The sequence below is a fragment of the Budorcas taxicolor genome, chromosome 1 (assembly GCF_023091745.1).
Source record: "Budorcas taxicolor isolate Tak-1 chromosome 1, Takin1.1, whole genome shotgun sequence".
Taxonomy (NCBI): Eukaryota; Metazoa; Chordata; class Mammalia; order Artiodactyla; family Bovidae; genus Budorcas; species Budorcas taxicolor.
Window position 1 is genome coordinate 16,769,585 of NC_068910.1, and position 16,312 is coordinate 16,785,896.

The window sequence follows — 16,312 nt, forward strand, 5'->3', positions numbered from 1 at the left end:
GGAGATATGGTAATTATCCTGACTGTGATAATCATTTCACTCTCCCGGCAAGAATACTGGAGTGGGTAGCCATTCCCTTCTCCAGGGGATCTTCCCAATCCAGGGATCAAACCAGGGTCTCCTGCATTACAGGCAGATTCTTTACCAGCTGAGCCACCAGAGAAGCCTTCATTTCACTATATGTATGTATATCAAATCATCTTGTACACTTTGAGCATACATATTAAAATTAAAAACAAGTAAATGCTGATGGATAAATGCATGCACGTGAATACAGACACAGAGACACACAGAGACACATGAGTACAAGGATAACTAGGGAAATGTAAATAAGATCAGTAGATGTTATCAATATCAATATCCTTGTTGTGATACTATAATACCATCTTGCAAAATGTTGCCATGGGGGAAAATCAGGTGAAGTGTATGTGGGATCTCTCTGTATTTTTCCTTACAACTGCATATGAATCATGGATGTTCATAATAAATCTTTTGATTTTTTAAAAAAATGGATATTATATGTCTAAGTAGAAAAGATTTATTTATCTTACCATCCTGACTTTAAACTTAGTCGAGTTGAATGGAAAGTAAAGAAATTAGAGTAGATAAGAGAATTATAATGTTACCTTGCATCTTTTCTTACGGAGCTTTAAAGTGGGCTGTATTAACCAGTCAAAAAGTCCTCTCAGAAGAGCTTGGTGATCTGGTTCCTGTAGAGGTCCTTTCAGTGAATTCAACCATGAAGACACAAGTGGTTTCCATCCCAACTGTGAGGGCTCCAAATAAATCATGCCACAGCGGCTTACAGTGGCAGGCTAGAGGAAAAAAGACAAGTTTTCATTTTCCAATCTGGTAGTTATTAAAGAATTCTTTGCACCACTTCTAAGGTCCTTCATGATCTGGCTCCTGTCTTCCTCTATAGCATCACATACACTAGATGAAACTATCTGCAGCTACAGATCCCCAGATATGTCATGGCTCCAAGTCTTTTCAAGACATCTTGTCATGATTTGGAGTGCCAAGCTCCAGCCAATCTGCACAGAGAAGTCTTACCCCTCAAAACCAGATCAAACACTCAAACATTTTCCCACGTCCTCTCTCTACCCATTCCTCGCTTGGGCACTTGCCCCCTCCATATTCTTAGACCTCTAACATGTGCCTCTATATCAGGCTATATATATATAATATAATAATATATAATATATTAGCATGCTTCTCATCCTCTCTAAATGAGCATACACTGTCTTATTCATCTTTGTACTTTTTGTGCCTAACTCACTTTCTGACACATAATAAAAATGACTTATTCATGAAACTAACATAACACTGTAAATCAACTATACTCCAATCATTTAAGATTTAATAAAGAAACAAACAATACAGAAAAAAAGACATGACTCAGTGAACAAATGGATAAACTACTATTATAATAAATTATGAACTTACTGAAGCCTGGGAAAGGTCCATTGTTTCAAAGATGAGGCTCATTTGAGGGGACATCTGAATGATTTCTCCACTCATAAGGCAAAGCTGAAGGCAATGATTTTTGAAAAGTTTATTTTAAAAAATCTCAAACTTCTCAGATAGAAGTTTATTCTATTTATTAAAGTACCTCCTAGGATATAATAGGATAAGTCTTAGGATGGAAGCCAGAAAAATCTTAAATCTAAAATCTAAGTCTAGCTCTGTCTTCTCTCATATAAGGAGGGGAGACAGGAACTACATGATCTATTGAAAAAACTATAAAATCCTATACTAATGTCAGTTTTTGTTATTAAAAATTACATGAAATACTACAGATTTTATAGTTGTAAGATTTTTTATTAATAAAAAAGAGAAATAGAAAAAATAGAGAATACTCTGAATATTCATATACTCATCTTCTAGGGTTAACCAATGGTAACATTTTGCCATATTTGCTTTGTCTTTTTAAAAAGTATTTTAAAGATCATTACAAATATCGTGGCATTTCACATCCAAATAAGCCAATATGAATCTTTTAAAATAAGGACTTTCCTGTGTAACCACAGTAAGATTATCACATCTAATACAATTACCAATAATTCCTTAATATCATCTAATACTCAGCCAATACTCAGATATTCTCAGTTGTATCAGGAATGTCTTTTCAAATGATTTATTCAGACCAAAATTCAATCAAGGACCGTGCATTGGATTTGCAGTCTCCTCTGGGTCTCTTTTAATCTAAAACATTCCTCTTTAATCAAATATGTAAAAAACTGAATTTATCAACTGTGTCTTTTCTGCCAAATAACCATCTTATTCATTATTATTAAAGCTATTCTATTTTCTCAATCTCCTTGGCTTCCACATTTGTAACTGTCATTAACTTTTAATAATGTCTCCTATCTATACAGCTCTCTCACCCGTTGACTCCTACTAAATTTGCTCTTTATTTTCAGAGGTTTTCATTCCCCTGTTGTTTTCACTTCTTTCATTAGGTAGCTTCTGTTCTATGGTCCAGCATTTCTAGCATTCTCCTGTCAATGTATTTAAAGTCTGTCTGTATTTCCAGTCTAGCAACCTGAACTACACCTACATCTCAAGTGCTTAGATTGGTAGAGAAAATCTCACAGAGGCAGACCTCGGCACTAAGCTTAAAATTCATGGTCTTAAGTCCATCGGGTTATCCATAACACCCAGATATGTTTCTTCCTTTTCCTAGGCAGCTCTCTTTTCCATTTTCCTTGATGGCTAATTTAAATCTTCCCCTTTCTCGAGTGTACAAAGAACCATGGTCTACCGCTTCACAAAGAAAAAAATAAATCGTCCAAAGGATTTGTCAAATCTTCCAAGACGTCGGGAATTCAGGTTGCCGCGATGTCGGGGCCACACCCGGGCTTCCTGTCTCGCCCACCCCAGCCAGCCTATGGCCGCCGAGACCTCTTGGCCCCCATCCAGAGGCCGGGGGCGGCCCTGGGCTGCCAGCGCGACGTCCCCAAGTGGAACTACTGTGGTTTCCGGCCCAGCTACATTGTTTACTACCCCGAGCTCCCTCCCAACCCCTGTCCCCACCCCCGCACCTCTCTTCCCTCCTCTACCCGGGCGCAGAGCCATGCCCCTGCCTCTGGCTGGCTGTCTCTCCTCCCCTTTCTTTCGCACACAGACTTCTTTGTACCGCAGCCCCCAGGACCCCTGGGCCCCTCCCCACACCATGGACTGTTCCGCAGGCCACTGGTGCTGCCCGCAGTGAGGGGGCCAGGACGGCAGTGCTCTCATGGTACCAAGTGACAGGTCCTCCTTCCTGTGACTGGCGGAACGCCAGATCTAATGAGAAGATGTCAGCAACTCAGGTCGCCTGGCCCTCCCATGCAGGCTGTATTGCCAAGTACAACTTTCACTGCCCTACCAAGAAAGACCCTCCCTTCGGCAAAGAAGACGTGCTCACCAAGTGGCCGTCACCAAGGACCCCAGCTGGTACAAAGCCAAGAACAAGGTGAGCCAACAAGGGCATCGCCCCAGCCAACCACGTCCAGAAGCCGGAGGGCGTGAAGGCGCATGGAACTCAGCTTCACGGCCTGGTTCCATGGCCAGACCATGCGGAGCAGGCAGAGCGGCCGCTGTGCCCAACAGACAGGCCTGTCCTGGTGCAGGAGACCACCGGCTAGCCCCGGGGACGCCACTGCATCCTGGACCAAGCCAGCAAGCTCAGCACCTAAATGGACCTCAGGCAGCTGGAGGAGCACTGCACCTCAGATCAGAGGGACAGGCCAGACGTCACGGAGGGCACCGAGGCACTGAACAGGAAGGGGCTGAAGCTAGTGCAGACCACTGGGAACAGAGAGTTTGGAGGCGTGATGCTGGGCAACTACCGAGGGAACAAACAGAGTCGCCGTTAAGAATGACGCTCCTGTCCGGGCCTTCCGGGCTGAAGCCTGGGTCCTGACGCAACTTCAGCGTACACCTGGTGCAGCTCCTAGGCCTGACCGGAGAGGAGGAAGGCGGGTCTACATCGTAGCAGAGAACACGGCTGAGGGGCCCTGGGGGACTACCTGCGAGGGCTCAGTCGGTACTGGGAGGAGACTATCTCCTCCAGCTCTTCCTAGACGTCAGCGAGGCCGTGGGACACCTGGAGGTGCTGGTGTCCGAGGGACCATGTGGCCCAGGTCAGCGCTCCGGCCTCACCGAGGAGGCCTCCAGCACCCAGGACACCCGCTGCCGGTCCAGAGGGAGACCCCCGAGGCCCTGACAGCAAGTTCTCCACCGAGTCAGACGTGTGGCGTTTCGAGATCCTTCTCTGGGAAATCTACTCTTCCGGGCGAGTGTCTTACCCAAGAATCCATCCCTGAAGGACGTTGCCCGGCGGCTGGAAAGGGCTACCAGACGGACAGACACCCCCGACGGCCACCCGCCTGTCCATACGAGGCTATGTCGCACTGCGGGCACCCGGACGCCCTCGCACGGCCCTCCTTCCCGCATTTCCGGGAGCAGCGGGAGCGCATCAAACCCACGAGCTGCACCTGGGACTGCCGGCCTCTGCTGGGGCCCAGACCCGTGGGGGCTGAACCCAGATAGCCCGCACAGCTGGCGTCCCCGCTCGCTGGGCCCAAACCCGAGCTGAACCCAGCAGGAGGCCTGTGGGCCTCTTTCCTCTGGCCCCCGGAGACCTCGCCGAGGCCCCGCACCTTCTCTCAGGGACCCACCAGTGGGGCTTTGGGAGCCTGGCCCCGGGCCAAGAAGGGAGGAGGCTGAGGCGCAGGGGGCAGACGCCCTAGCCCTGCTGTGGTCAGGCTCCCCCTGGCCTCCCATCTCTCCCCTTCTTACGGTTTTATTCCTTTCTTTTCTTTTGAGATTTTTTTCCCCTGTGTTTTTATTTTTCAAGATAAGGAGAAAGAAAGTACCCAGCAAATGGGCGTTTTACGAAAAGTATGAGTCTTATTTTTCCTCCTCTGCCTACGAGGGTTGGGGAGACTAGGCCCCTCTTTACGGATCCATCACCCCAGCCTCCTTACTTGCCCCACGTTCTGTGTCCAGGTCGCCTCTATAGCACCATGTCTGCCCTTGACCAGGTGCGCTGTTGGCATGCTCCACATGCAAACGGTTTGTTAGGGGCTTGGAGTCCCTGCCACCCACCCACTGCCTTGTGAGATGGAATCCTAATAAATCACTCCATGAGGACATCGAGGAAAAAATAATTTGCCTTCAAAATTTCCACTATTAAAGCCACACATTCCCCTTTCCTGCTCCCCTCTCATCTGATATGAAACAATCCTTCCGCCAGGCTCTGAACCCTTCAGTTCAGTTCAGTCACTCAGTTGTGTCTGGCTTTGCAACCCCATGGACTGCAGCACACCAGGCCTCCCTGTCTATCACCAACTTCCGGAGTTTATGCAAACTCATGTCCATTGAGTCGGTGATGCCATCCAATCATCTCATCCTCTGTTGTCCCCTTCTCCTGCCTTCAATCTTTCCCAGCATCAGAGTCTTTTCCAATGAGTCAGTTGTTCGCATCAGGTAGCCAGAGTATTGGAGTTTCAGCTTCAACATCAGTCCTTCCAATGAACACCCAAGACTGATCTCCTTCAGGATGGACTGGTTGAATCTCCTTGCAGTCCAAGGGACTCTCAAGAGTCTTCTCCAACACCACAGTTCAAAAGCATCAATTCTTCAGCAATGAGCTTTCTTTATAGTCCAACTCCCACATCCATACATGACTAATGGAAAAACTGTAGCCTTGACTAGACGGACCTCTGTTGACAAAATAATATATCTGCTTTTTAATATACTGTCTAGGTTGGTCATAATTTTCTTTCCAAGGAGTAAGCATTTTTTAATTTCATGGCTGCAGTCACTATCTGCAGTGATTTTGGAGCCCCAAAATTAAAGTCAGCCACTGTTTCCACTGTTTCCCCATCTATTTGCCATGAAGTAATGGGACTGGATGCCATGATCTTCGTTTTCTGAATGCTGAGCTTTAAGCCAACTTTTTCACTCTCCTCTTTCACTTTCATCAAGAGGCTCTTTAGTTCTTCATCACTTTCTGCCATAAGGGTGGTGTCATTTGCATATCTGAGGTTACTGATATTTCTGCCGACAATCTTGATTCCAGCTTGTGTTTCCTCCAGCCCAGCATTTCTCATGATGTATTCTGCATACAAGTTAAATAAGCAAGGTGACAATATATAGCCTTGACGTATTCCTTTTCTGATTTGGAACCAGTCTGTTGTTCCATGTCCAGTTCTAACTGTTGCTTCCTGACCTGCAAACAATTTCTCAAGAGGCAGGTCAGGTGGTCTGGTATTCCCATCTCTTTCAGAATTTTCCACAGTTTCTTGTGATCCACATAGTCAAAGGCTTTGCCATAGTTAATAAAGCAGAAACAGATGTTTTTCTGGAATTCTCTTGCTTTTTCAATGTTCCACCCAATGTTGGCAATTTGATCTCTGGTTCCTCTGCCTTTTCTAAAACCAGTTTGAACATCTGGAAGTTCTCAATTCATGTATTGCTGAAGCCTGGCTTGGAGAATTTTGAGCATTACTTTACTAGCATGTGAGATGAGTGCAATTGTACGGTAGTTTGAGCATTCTTTGGCATTGCCTTTCTTTGGGATTGGAATGAAAACTGACCTTTTCCAGTCTTGTGGCCACTGCTGAGTTTTCCAAATTTGCTGGCATATTGAGTGCAGCACTTTCACAGAATCATCTTTCAGGATTTGAAATGGCTCAACTGGAATTCCATCACCTCCACTAGCTTTGTTTGTAGTGATGCTTCGTAAGGCCCACTTGACTTCACACTCCAGGATGTCTGGCTCTAGGTGAGTGATCACACCATCGTGATTATCTGGGTCATGAAGATCTTTTTTGTACAGTTCTTCTGTGTATTCTTTCCACTTCTTCTTAATATCTTCTGCTTCTGTTAGGTCCATACCATTTCTGTCCTTTAGTGAGCCCATTTTTGCATGAATTGTCCCCTTTATATCTCTAATTTTCTTGAAGTGATTTCTAGTCTTTCCCATTCTATTGTTTTCCTCTATTTCTTTGCACTTATCACTGACGACGGCTTTCTTATCTCTCCTTGCTATTCTTTAGAACTCTGCATTCAAATGGGTATATCTTTCCTTTTCTCCTTTGCTTTTTGCTTCTCTTCTTTTCACAGCTATTTTTAAGGCCTCCTCAGATAGCCATTTTGCTTTTTTGCATTTCTTTTTCTTGGGGATGGTCTTGATCCCTGTCTCCTGTACAATGTCATAAACCTCTGTCCATAGTTCATCAGGCACTCTGTCTATCAGATCTAGTCCCTTAAATCTATTTCTCACTTCCACTGTATAATCATAAGGGATTTGATTTAGGTCATACCTGAATGGTCTACTGGTTTTCCCTACTTTCTTCGATTTAAGTCTGAATTTGGCAATAAGGAGTTCACGATCTGCACCACAGTCAGTTCCCAGTCTTACTTTTGTTGACTGTATAGAGCTTCTTTGGCTGCAAAGAATATAATCCATCTGATTTTGGTGTTGACCATCTGGTGATGTCCATGTGTAGAGTCTTCTCTTGTGTTGTTGGAAGAGGGTGTTTGCTGTGACCAGTGCATTCTCTTGGCAAAACTCTATTAACCTTTGCCCTGCTTCATTCTGTACTCCAAGGCCAAATTTGCCTGTTACTCCAGGTGTTTCCTGACTTCCTACTTTTGCATTCCATTCCCCTATAATGGTAAGGACTTCTCTTTTGGGTGTTAGTTCTAAAAGGTCTTGCAGGTCTTCATAGAACCATTCAACTTCAGCTTCTTCAGCATTACTGGTTGGGGCATAGACTTAGAGTACTGTGATACTGAATAGTTTGCCTTGGAAATGAACAGATATCATTCTGTCGTTTTTGAGATTGCATCCAAGTACTGCATTTCGGACTGTTTTGTTGACTATGATGGCTAGTCCATTTCTTTTAAGAGATTCTTGCCCACAGTAGTAGAAATAATGGTCATCTGAGTTAAATTCACCCATTTAGTTCACTGATTCCTAAAATGTCAGTGTTCACTCTTGCCATCTCCTGTTTGACCACTTCCAATTTGCCTTGATTCATGGACCTAACAATCCAGGTTCCTATGCATTATTGCTCTTTACAGCATCAGACTTTACTTCCATCACCAGTCACATCCACAACTGGGTGTTGTTTTTGCTTTGGCTCTGTCTCTTCATTCTTTCTAGAGTTATTTCTCCACTGATCTCCAGTAGCATATTGGGCACCTACTGACCTGGGGAGTTCATCTTTCAGTGTCCTATCTTTTTGCTTTCCATTCTGTTCATGCGGTTCTCAAGGCAAGAATACTGAAGTGGTTTGCCATTCCCTTCTCCAATGGACCACATTCTGTCAGAACCCTCCACCGTGACCCGTCCATCTTGGGTGGCCCCACACAGCATGGCTTAGTTTCATTGAGTTAGACAAGGCTGTGATCCATGTGATTAGATTGGCTAGTTGTCTGTGATTGTGGTTTCAGTCTGTCTGTGCTCTGATGCCCTCTCTCAATGCCTACGGTCTTACTAGGGTTTCTCTTACCTTAGACTTGACTAAACTGATTAACCCTCTCTTCTGAATCATCACTATTTCTTGTCTGTTTGCTTTCCCCCTTAGTCCAATCAATATGACTGAATAATAAACAAATGACTAACCACCTATGATAAAGTACTAGAGTATATGTTTGAATGTTAATTAAACTAGTTTGGTTACTTAGTAGTATAATTGTTTCATTTAGATATAAAAATAAATTGTGGTATATTGATACAGTAGAATACTAATACAGATATTAAAAGAATAATAAAGAAATAAAATGGAACTACAATATTAATATCATAGGTTGTTGTATTGACCAAAATAAAGAAAACATTATATGGTATGATTCTATTTACATCAAGTTCAACAACTGGCAAAACTAGTTTATCACAGCACATGTTAGAATAACGATTGTGCCTTTGGGAAGATGTACAGGTTGCATAGGGATGTAAATGAACCTTGAAGGGAGCAATAAATTTAAGGTATTTTAATTTATATTATGGTTATCTGGGTATACACATATGTAAAAAACACATAGATTCTAAACTTTGGTATGCATTTTATACTTTACATATGTTATCTCTCAGTTAAAGATAAGACTTCCATTTTCTTATTTTTTAAAATTTCACAGGTTCTAAGGTTATATACCACATATAAACACTGAAGCAGTCTATGTTTTCAAAAAAGAAGGGTTTTTGTTTTCTTATAAAATATTAAAGTTCTATAAGAAACCTTAAGACTATAGTCACATAACTTATTATGACCCATTACATTACCATGCCTTCCTGCTAATGCAGTAGTATTAATATACTTGTATTCTAATTAAAAAAAAAAAAAACTAAGCAAAGAATTTACCACAGCGTAGTTTTCACTGAAAAGATAACTTATAAACTTTTTCATTTTGCTGCATCCTTCATTTTAAATACTGGGATTTAGTTGTTGGACATATAACATGTTTAAGCATGTCTGTATCTGCTTTTTCTAATTGTGGTAAAAAAAACAAACAAACATAAATTTACCGTGTTAACCATTTTAGGTTTACAGCTCAGTAGCATTAAGTACAGAGAAGGCAATGGCACCCCACTCCAGTACTCTTGCCTGGAAAATCCCATGGATGGAGGAGCCTGGTGGGCTGCAGTCCATGGGGTCGCTAAGAGACGGACACGACTGAGCGACTTCACTTTCACTTTTCACTTTCCTGCATTGGAGAAGGAAATGGCAACCCACTCCAGTGTTCTTGCCTGGAGAATCCCAGGGACGGGGGAGCCTGGTGGGCTGCCGTCTATGGGGTTGCACAGAGTCAGACATGACTGAAGTGACTTAGCAGCAGCAGCAGTGTTAAGTATACTCATACTATGCATCTGTTTTGCTTTTAATCATGATGGTTTACCTTTTTATTATCATCCAGTACTGTGTTCATGCTCTCTATCCACAAAGTGTCAATGGGACCATCAAATACAACCCATTTCCGGTCAGGTGTTTCTGATAAGGCAAATTCTCTAAAAGTGTTAGCCACAATGCCATCAGTCCACTAAGGAGGAAAAAAGGAAGAGTTGGAAAGCTTTCTGTAAAAAACTATAAAGTGATAACATAAAAATATTCCAGATTTCTTGGCTTAATGTGCATTGCCAATAAGAGTAGAGAATGTTTCTTCTATGGATTACCTCATGGGACACTGGGTCGAATTGTCCAAAAAGTTGGCCCATAGTAATGGATTTGGGGTTTACGGTCCTATAAATGACTTTTTCTTCTTCTCCATAGCCACATTCATTCATAAGAGTTAGAGTATCAGCCAGCATATGCAGAACTTTTGTTTTAGCAGCAAAAGGCTCTCCTACTAACATAAAACTATGAAGGAAAAGAAGTCATTATACAATAAGATTCTCAAAAATAATAGTAAGTTAAATGATTTACCTATATATTTGTATATAAATTTTCACCCTATGATAATTACTACATATAATTTTTGAAATTATATTACTTTATCTCAGATATAAGGTGGTTACATTTAACTGATTTCTAAATCAAGTTCTCAATATTAATCCCTTTATCTATAAAAGAGAATAAAAAATTTCCAAATGAAAATGGAAACAACTGCATACTTAAGAAAAAAAATTTAATGACTTGAGGTTTCCTAATCAGGAAGATGGAGAGGATTCACTTTTCCTCATTTTCACTTGCTACAGTGCTCTTTGCCAAATATCTCTGAATCTCCTCTCTGCTGGCACATAGTAGTTTTCCTTGCTCTCTTTTAGGATGGCTGCTAAGTCGTTTCAGTCCTGTCCGACTCTGTGAGACCCCATAGATGGCAGCCCACTAGGCTCCTCTGTCCCTGGGATCTCCAGGTAAGAACACTGGAGTGGGTTGCCATTTCTTTCTCCAATGCATGAAAGTGAAAAGTGAAAAGTGAAGTCGCTCAGTCGTGCCTGACTCTTAGCGACCCCATGGACTGCAGCCCACCAGGCTCCTCCATCCATGGGATTTTCCAGGCAAGAGTACTGGAGTGGGGTGCCAGTGCCTTCTCCACTTTTAGGACTACTAGGTGACTAAGGTGTAATAAATGGAAATGATGAGTGTTACTTGGTAGAGGAGAGATAAGTGCCCGTAAGGGACCTTATAGAGCTCTCTCTTTTCTCTCTAGCAAGCCGTGACCCACAATGTTGAGACAGTGGCTGCTCCAACAGCCTGGGAACTGAATAATTATGATGAGCAGAACCTCCCTGTTAAATTATACTGAAAACAGTGTGATTGAGAAATACACCTTTGTTCTCAAGTCACTAAGATTTGGGTACAGATTGTTTCTCTGTAGTCCATCCTTACTGATAGACATTGGTACCTAGAAGGGAAAAAGGTATTTTTGCCATGATTAAAAAAAAAAAAGAGAGAGACTAAAATAAGGGGCACTGGCTTAGAGGATAAGTTGTGGGTGGCAAATTAACTGTTAACAGAGGCTAATGACTGGGATTTAATGCTATGCTGTGGAAAATTCTGAAAGAGATGGGAATACCAGACCACCTGACCTGCCTCTTGAGAAACCTATATGCAGGTCAGGAAGCAACAGTTAGAACTGGACATGGAACAAGAGACTGGTTCCAAATAGGAAAAGGAGTACGTCAAGGCTGTATATTGTCACCCTGCTTATTTAACTTCTATGCAGAGTACATCATGAGAAATGCTGGACTGGAGGAAGCACAAGCTGGAATCAAGATTGCCGGGAGAAATATCAATAACCTCAGATATGCAGATGACACCACCCTTATGGCAGAAAGTGAAGAACTAAAGAGCCTCTTGATGAAAGTGAAAGAGGAGAGTGAAAAAGTTGGCTTAAAGCTCAGCATTCAGAAAACTAAGATCATGGCATCCAGTCCCATCACTTCATGGCAAATAGATGGGGAAACTGGCTGACTTTATTTTTTGGGCTCCCAAATCACTGCAGATGGTGACTGCAGCCATGAAATTAAAAGATGCTTACTCCTTGGAAGGAAAGTTATGACCAACCTAGACAGCATATTAAAAAGCAGAGATACTACTTTTTCAACAAAGGTCCATCTAGTCAAAACTATGGTTTTTCCATTAGTCATGTATGGATGTGAGAGTTGGACTATAAAGAACGCTGAGTGCCGAAGAATTGATGCTTTTGAACTGTGGTGTTGGAGAAGACTCTTGAGAGTCCCTTGGACTGCAAGGAGATCCAACCAGTCCATCCTAAAAGAGATCAGTCTTGGGTGTTCATTGGAAGGACTGATGTTGAAGCTGTCCAATACTTTGGCCACCTGATGCAAAGAGCTGGCTCATTTGAAAAGACCCTGATGCTGGGAAAGATTGAGGGCAGGAGGAGAAGGAGACGACAGAAGATGAGATGGTTGGATGGCATCACCGACTCAATGGACATGAAACTGCGTAAACTCCGGGAGTTGGTAATGGACAGGGAGGCCTGGCGTGCTGCAGTTCATAGGGTCGCAAAGAGTCGGACACGACTGAGCAACTGAACTGAACTGAATGATCAAACATTTGGTAAATTTATCCCCTGAGATAATCTGGGAGATAGATAATAAATGTGTTGAAATTGTGGTTTTAGGGGGAAAAGATAGTAAACAGAAAATTATTAGTATATATCGGCAGCTGAGGGATGCATTTAACAAGGAGCTACAAAAAGAAATGAGCTCAGGAAAATATGGCCGGTTTGCAAGCAGGAATGAAAGTGGAGAGAGCTGAGAAGGGCTTGGGAGACCGAATGAGGTGATTTATTCTCATCTGCAATTGGTTAGAGACAAGTTGAGAAAATCTTTGAACAACAAAGATCAGCTTAGCCCAGTATCAAAGGCCAAATCAAGAGCAGGGCCACTGTATCACTTCTTATAAGAAATGAAAGGTTAATATGGTTCCCAGCAATCATTTCCGGATGGTGAAATAATTTAGGGAAAACAGATTAAGGATATGGGCCGACCAACTAAGTTAGATAGGTTCAAGGATACTACAAGGATGTTTAGAAAGGTATGACTTAATAAGGACCACTCTGGTGGCTCCTGGCACACCTGGAATCAAATGGAAAAAGAGCTTATTAAGTTTCTGAGAGAATTGACTGACAAAGAAACCATGAGTCTAGGCTAAAACACAATGTGAATGTTTAAGATGTAAAAAAGACTCTTAGTTACTGAATGCATGAGGGTTGACTGTACTAATTCCCTCTATTTTTACATATGTTTGAAAATTTATATAATACAAAGAGCTTTAAAAAAAAAAAATCTGCCTTTAAAAAATCATGACCTTTGAGACATCAACTTTTTATAGGTAGAGAGCCGGCTGAAAACATTTTTCAGCTCTCAAGGAAATTTCTCTATTATGTGAGAAAATGTGACCAGGGAAGAAAAAGGAGAGGGGAGACCCCTCACAAGGTTGAACCAAAGTCCACAGAGGACAGGTTCCCAGAAAACTCCTCTTGGGGAGCAAAGCCAAACAGAAGTATACCCAGGTTTTATGGGGATGTCAGTTTATACAATTGGTAGGGGAGGCTGTCTCAGGAGGAAAAAAAGCTATATATATATATATGTAATTATGAATACAAAATGGCCAGAGCCACTTAATGATACCCTTTACAATAAATTATGTATAAAATGATTCTGACTCCCTGGAAGGGCCTGTACCAACTGCTGGAGTACTTTCACAGTCAGTCTGCCTCTGGAATTAGGGTCCAAAAGGCCTTGCTGAATTTCAGAACTGCTGCTGACAAGTGTTGGCTTTGTCTGTTCAGGTTCTGAATGTGAGTATTTGCTGCGGTAATCATGTTCTGGTAAACCCACTATTGTAATATTGGATGTGTGCAGGGCAGATAACTTGTTTTTCTATTTTTAGATCTCTGGAGCAAGAGGAACAGCTTCCAAATCTGATACATGGACTATCACACATCATCTAGAGATTGTAGACTTTGAGTCTGGTTCATTGATTGGAACTTTCGGGTTGCCTCCCTGGGAAAGTAAAAGTGTATTTAATGTTCATGAAGTAGAACAAATTACATATTTGATGATCAAAGGGGCAAATTGTGGAGGGTCATTAGTGCTACATCACTGACTGAATGAGCGCTCCTTTCCAATCTTTTTTGGACATGTAGCATGAGAGAAATATAGCATTGTTTTTAAGTTACTGGAATGGCGATTAGTTGGGGTAGAGTGGGGGTGGAGGGTTGCTCCCTACTGCACCTAGCAAAATTTGCTGACTCTTTTGGTTTACAAATTTTAGTTGTTTTAATAGTTTAACCTAAAAAATAACAGCTAACTATGGCATCTAACTATCTATAATCTTACCCGTGTCTAACGATCATCATCTCATATGTCTGAATCATTTTTTCAAGAAAAAATTTAACAGGCTGAAGATTATGTACTTTGCAGGCTTCATGAGCACATTCCAAAAATTCCTAAAATAAAAGAAAAATGGAATGCATTTCTACAAAATGCTGTTATAAATCATATCATTCATGTCTTATAAATGTAGATTTTTCATTTAGAAATAAAATTGTCTTCTTATATTTGTAAACTATTTCTTAAACCTTTTTTTTTTTACTTAAGAAAGGAAAAAGTAGAATTAAAATACTTTAAAAAATTAGTGTTCCCCATTATCAATGATCATGGCATCACAGCATTGGGTATATGCTGCATGAAAACAACTTATTAGTTTTTCCAGAATTTCACTTTTGATTAGGATATAGAAGGACATGCCAAACAACCCTTCACACTATGGTAAATAGAAACACACAGAGGTTACAAAAATTACAAAAACTGTAAACACACAGGAGCATTTTGGATACATGTAAGTCTAAAGGAACTAAATTTTAGAAATGGCAAACCATTCCAATATTCCTGCCTAGAAAACTCCACTGAAGCCTGGTGGGCTACAGTCTAAGGGGTTGCAGAGAGTTGGCCACAACTGAGCGGCTGAGCACTGAGCCCAAGCCTAAAGGAACTAAATTTCAGAAAGGGATGAGCCTTTCACACAGACCAGCTGCTAGTCTTACTTCTAGAAGCACGTACAGACAGGTAGGCATTGAACTGACCTGCTATACTGTGGAGGGAGTTTGCTGAAGTAAGGAGAAATTGACAGATATTTTAATGACCATGTAGGCTCCTGTGACATATAAGTCTGGAGGAGCTTCAAATATAGAGCTGGTTTTTCCACTGCCTATGCTTTTGCTGAGTGTGAAGTGACACAACAAATCAAGGGCTTAGCTACAAACCCCCCACAGAAAGAGATTTTCTTAGTCTTCGGATGTTTTTATGCCAAAATGCTGCTAGAGGAAGGATCCTATCATAGACTAGGACAGTTCTCACTCTAAAGACATTTGAAATCAGAGACAGACTAATAATCAATACTTGTGCAGCAAGACTCTGGCTCAGGTCAACTCCTGGTTGAAAAGATCAGCAGCTCACAAAGAAAAAAAACATGTTTTTTTTTTTTAAAAAAACCTAGCTATCTTACAAAGAAAAAAAACATGGTTTTCCTACAGGAAAATACTATCAGTTCACCCTCTTACTTTCTACTCAATTTTTAAGTCATAAGAAAAAAATAGCTGTTGATCAGTAGGGGAAAAAATATAGTAAATAAAATAACTCACAGATGACTCAGATGTCATAATTAGCTGATAAAAAAATGACTTTTGTAAATGTATAAAAAAACATAGACAATATTACAAAAACAGATGAAACGATGAAGAATTTAAGCAAAGAAATGAGACCTTTTAATAAAATCAAACTGGATAAAATAAAGGTGAAAAAAATAAAATCGATAAAACTAACAGTTCATTGGTAGACTGAACAAAGCCAAAGAAAGGACCATAAATCTTAAAGGCAAGTCAATAAAAGTATCCAAACTAAAGCACAGATAATAAAAACAATGAAAAAACAGAAACCGATCATAAGAGACATGTGAGACAATATAAAATAGTCAAAAATATTAATTCATGTAACTGGAGCCCCAGAAGGACAGGGGAGAGAAAATTGGGTAGAAAAAATACTTTAAAAGATAATAAGAATTTTCTGGAGAAAGAAAGTAATACATAGATAGCAGAAGTGCAGCAAATACCTGAGCAGGATAAGTACAAAATGAACAAAACTTGGCACAGGGTCAAGAACGGAAACAGAAAAAACATTTAAAACAACCAGAGGAGAAAGAACACAGTACATTCAGCAGACTCAAATAAGAAAAAATAGTGGACGTCTAACCATAGCAATTCCCCTGGGGCCTGGACCAACCCTAGACCTGGGCAGACTCGGCTCCCAAAGCAGGACTGGGGTGGGATTGAGGCTGCTCGGGGAGGA

The 16,312-nt window shown here is 41.5% G+C and overlaps 1 protein-coding gene across 1 annotated transcript in view; it reads right to left on the reverse strand.

Moving 5' to 3' along the window:
* DNAH12 (dynein axonemal heavy chain 12) overlaps nucleotides 1–16,312 on the reverse strand; it is a 167,516-nt gene that overhangs the window by 87,670 nt on the left and 63,534 nt on the right. The window contains exons 29-33 of the mRNA XM_052636568.1: nucleotides 14,306–14,415; nucleotides 10,169–10,352; nucleotides 9,895–10,035; nucleotides 1,447–1,530; nucleotides 627–815 (exon numbers count right to left, since the gene is read on the reverse strand). Coding sequence (XP_052492528.1) covers nucleotides 627–815; nucleotides 1,447–1,530; nucleotides 9,895–10,035; nucleotides 10,169–10,352; nucleotides 14,306–14,415 — 708 coding nt within the window. The remainder of the gene's footprint in view (nucleotides 1–626; nucleotides 816–1,446; nucleotides 1,531–9,894; nucleotides 10,036–10,168; nucleotides 10,353–14,305; nucleotides 14,416–16,312) is intronic.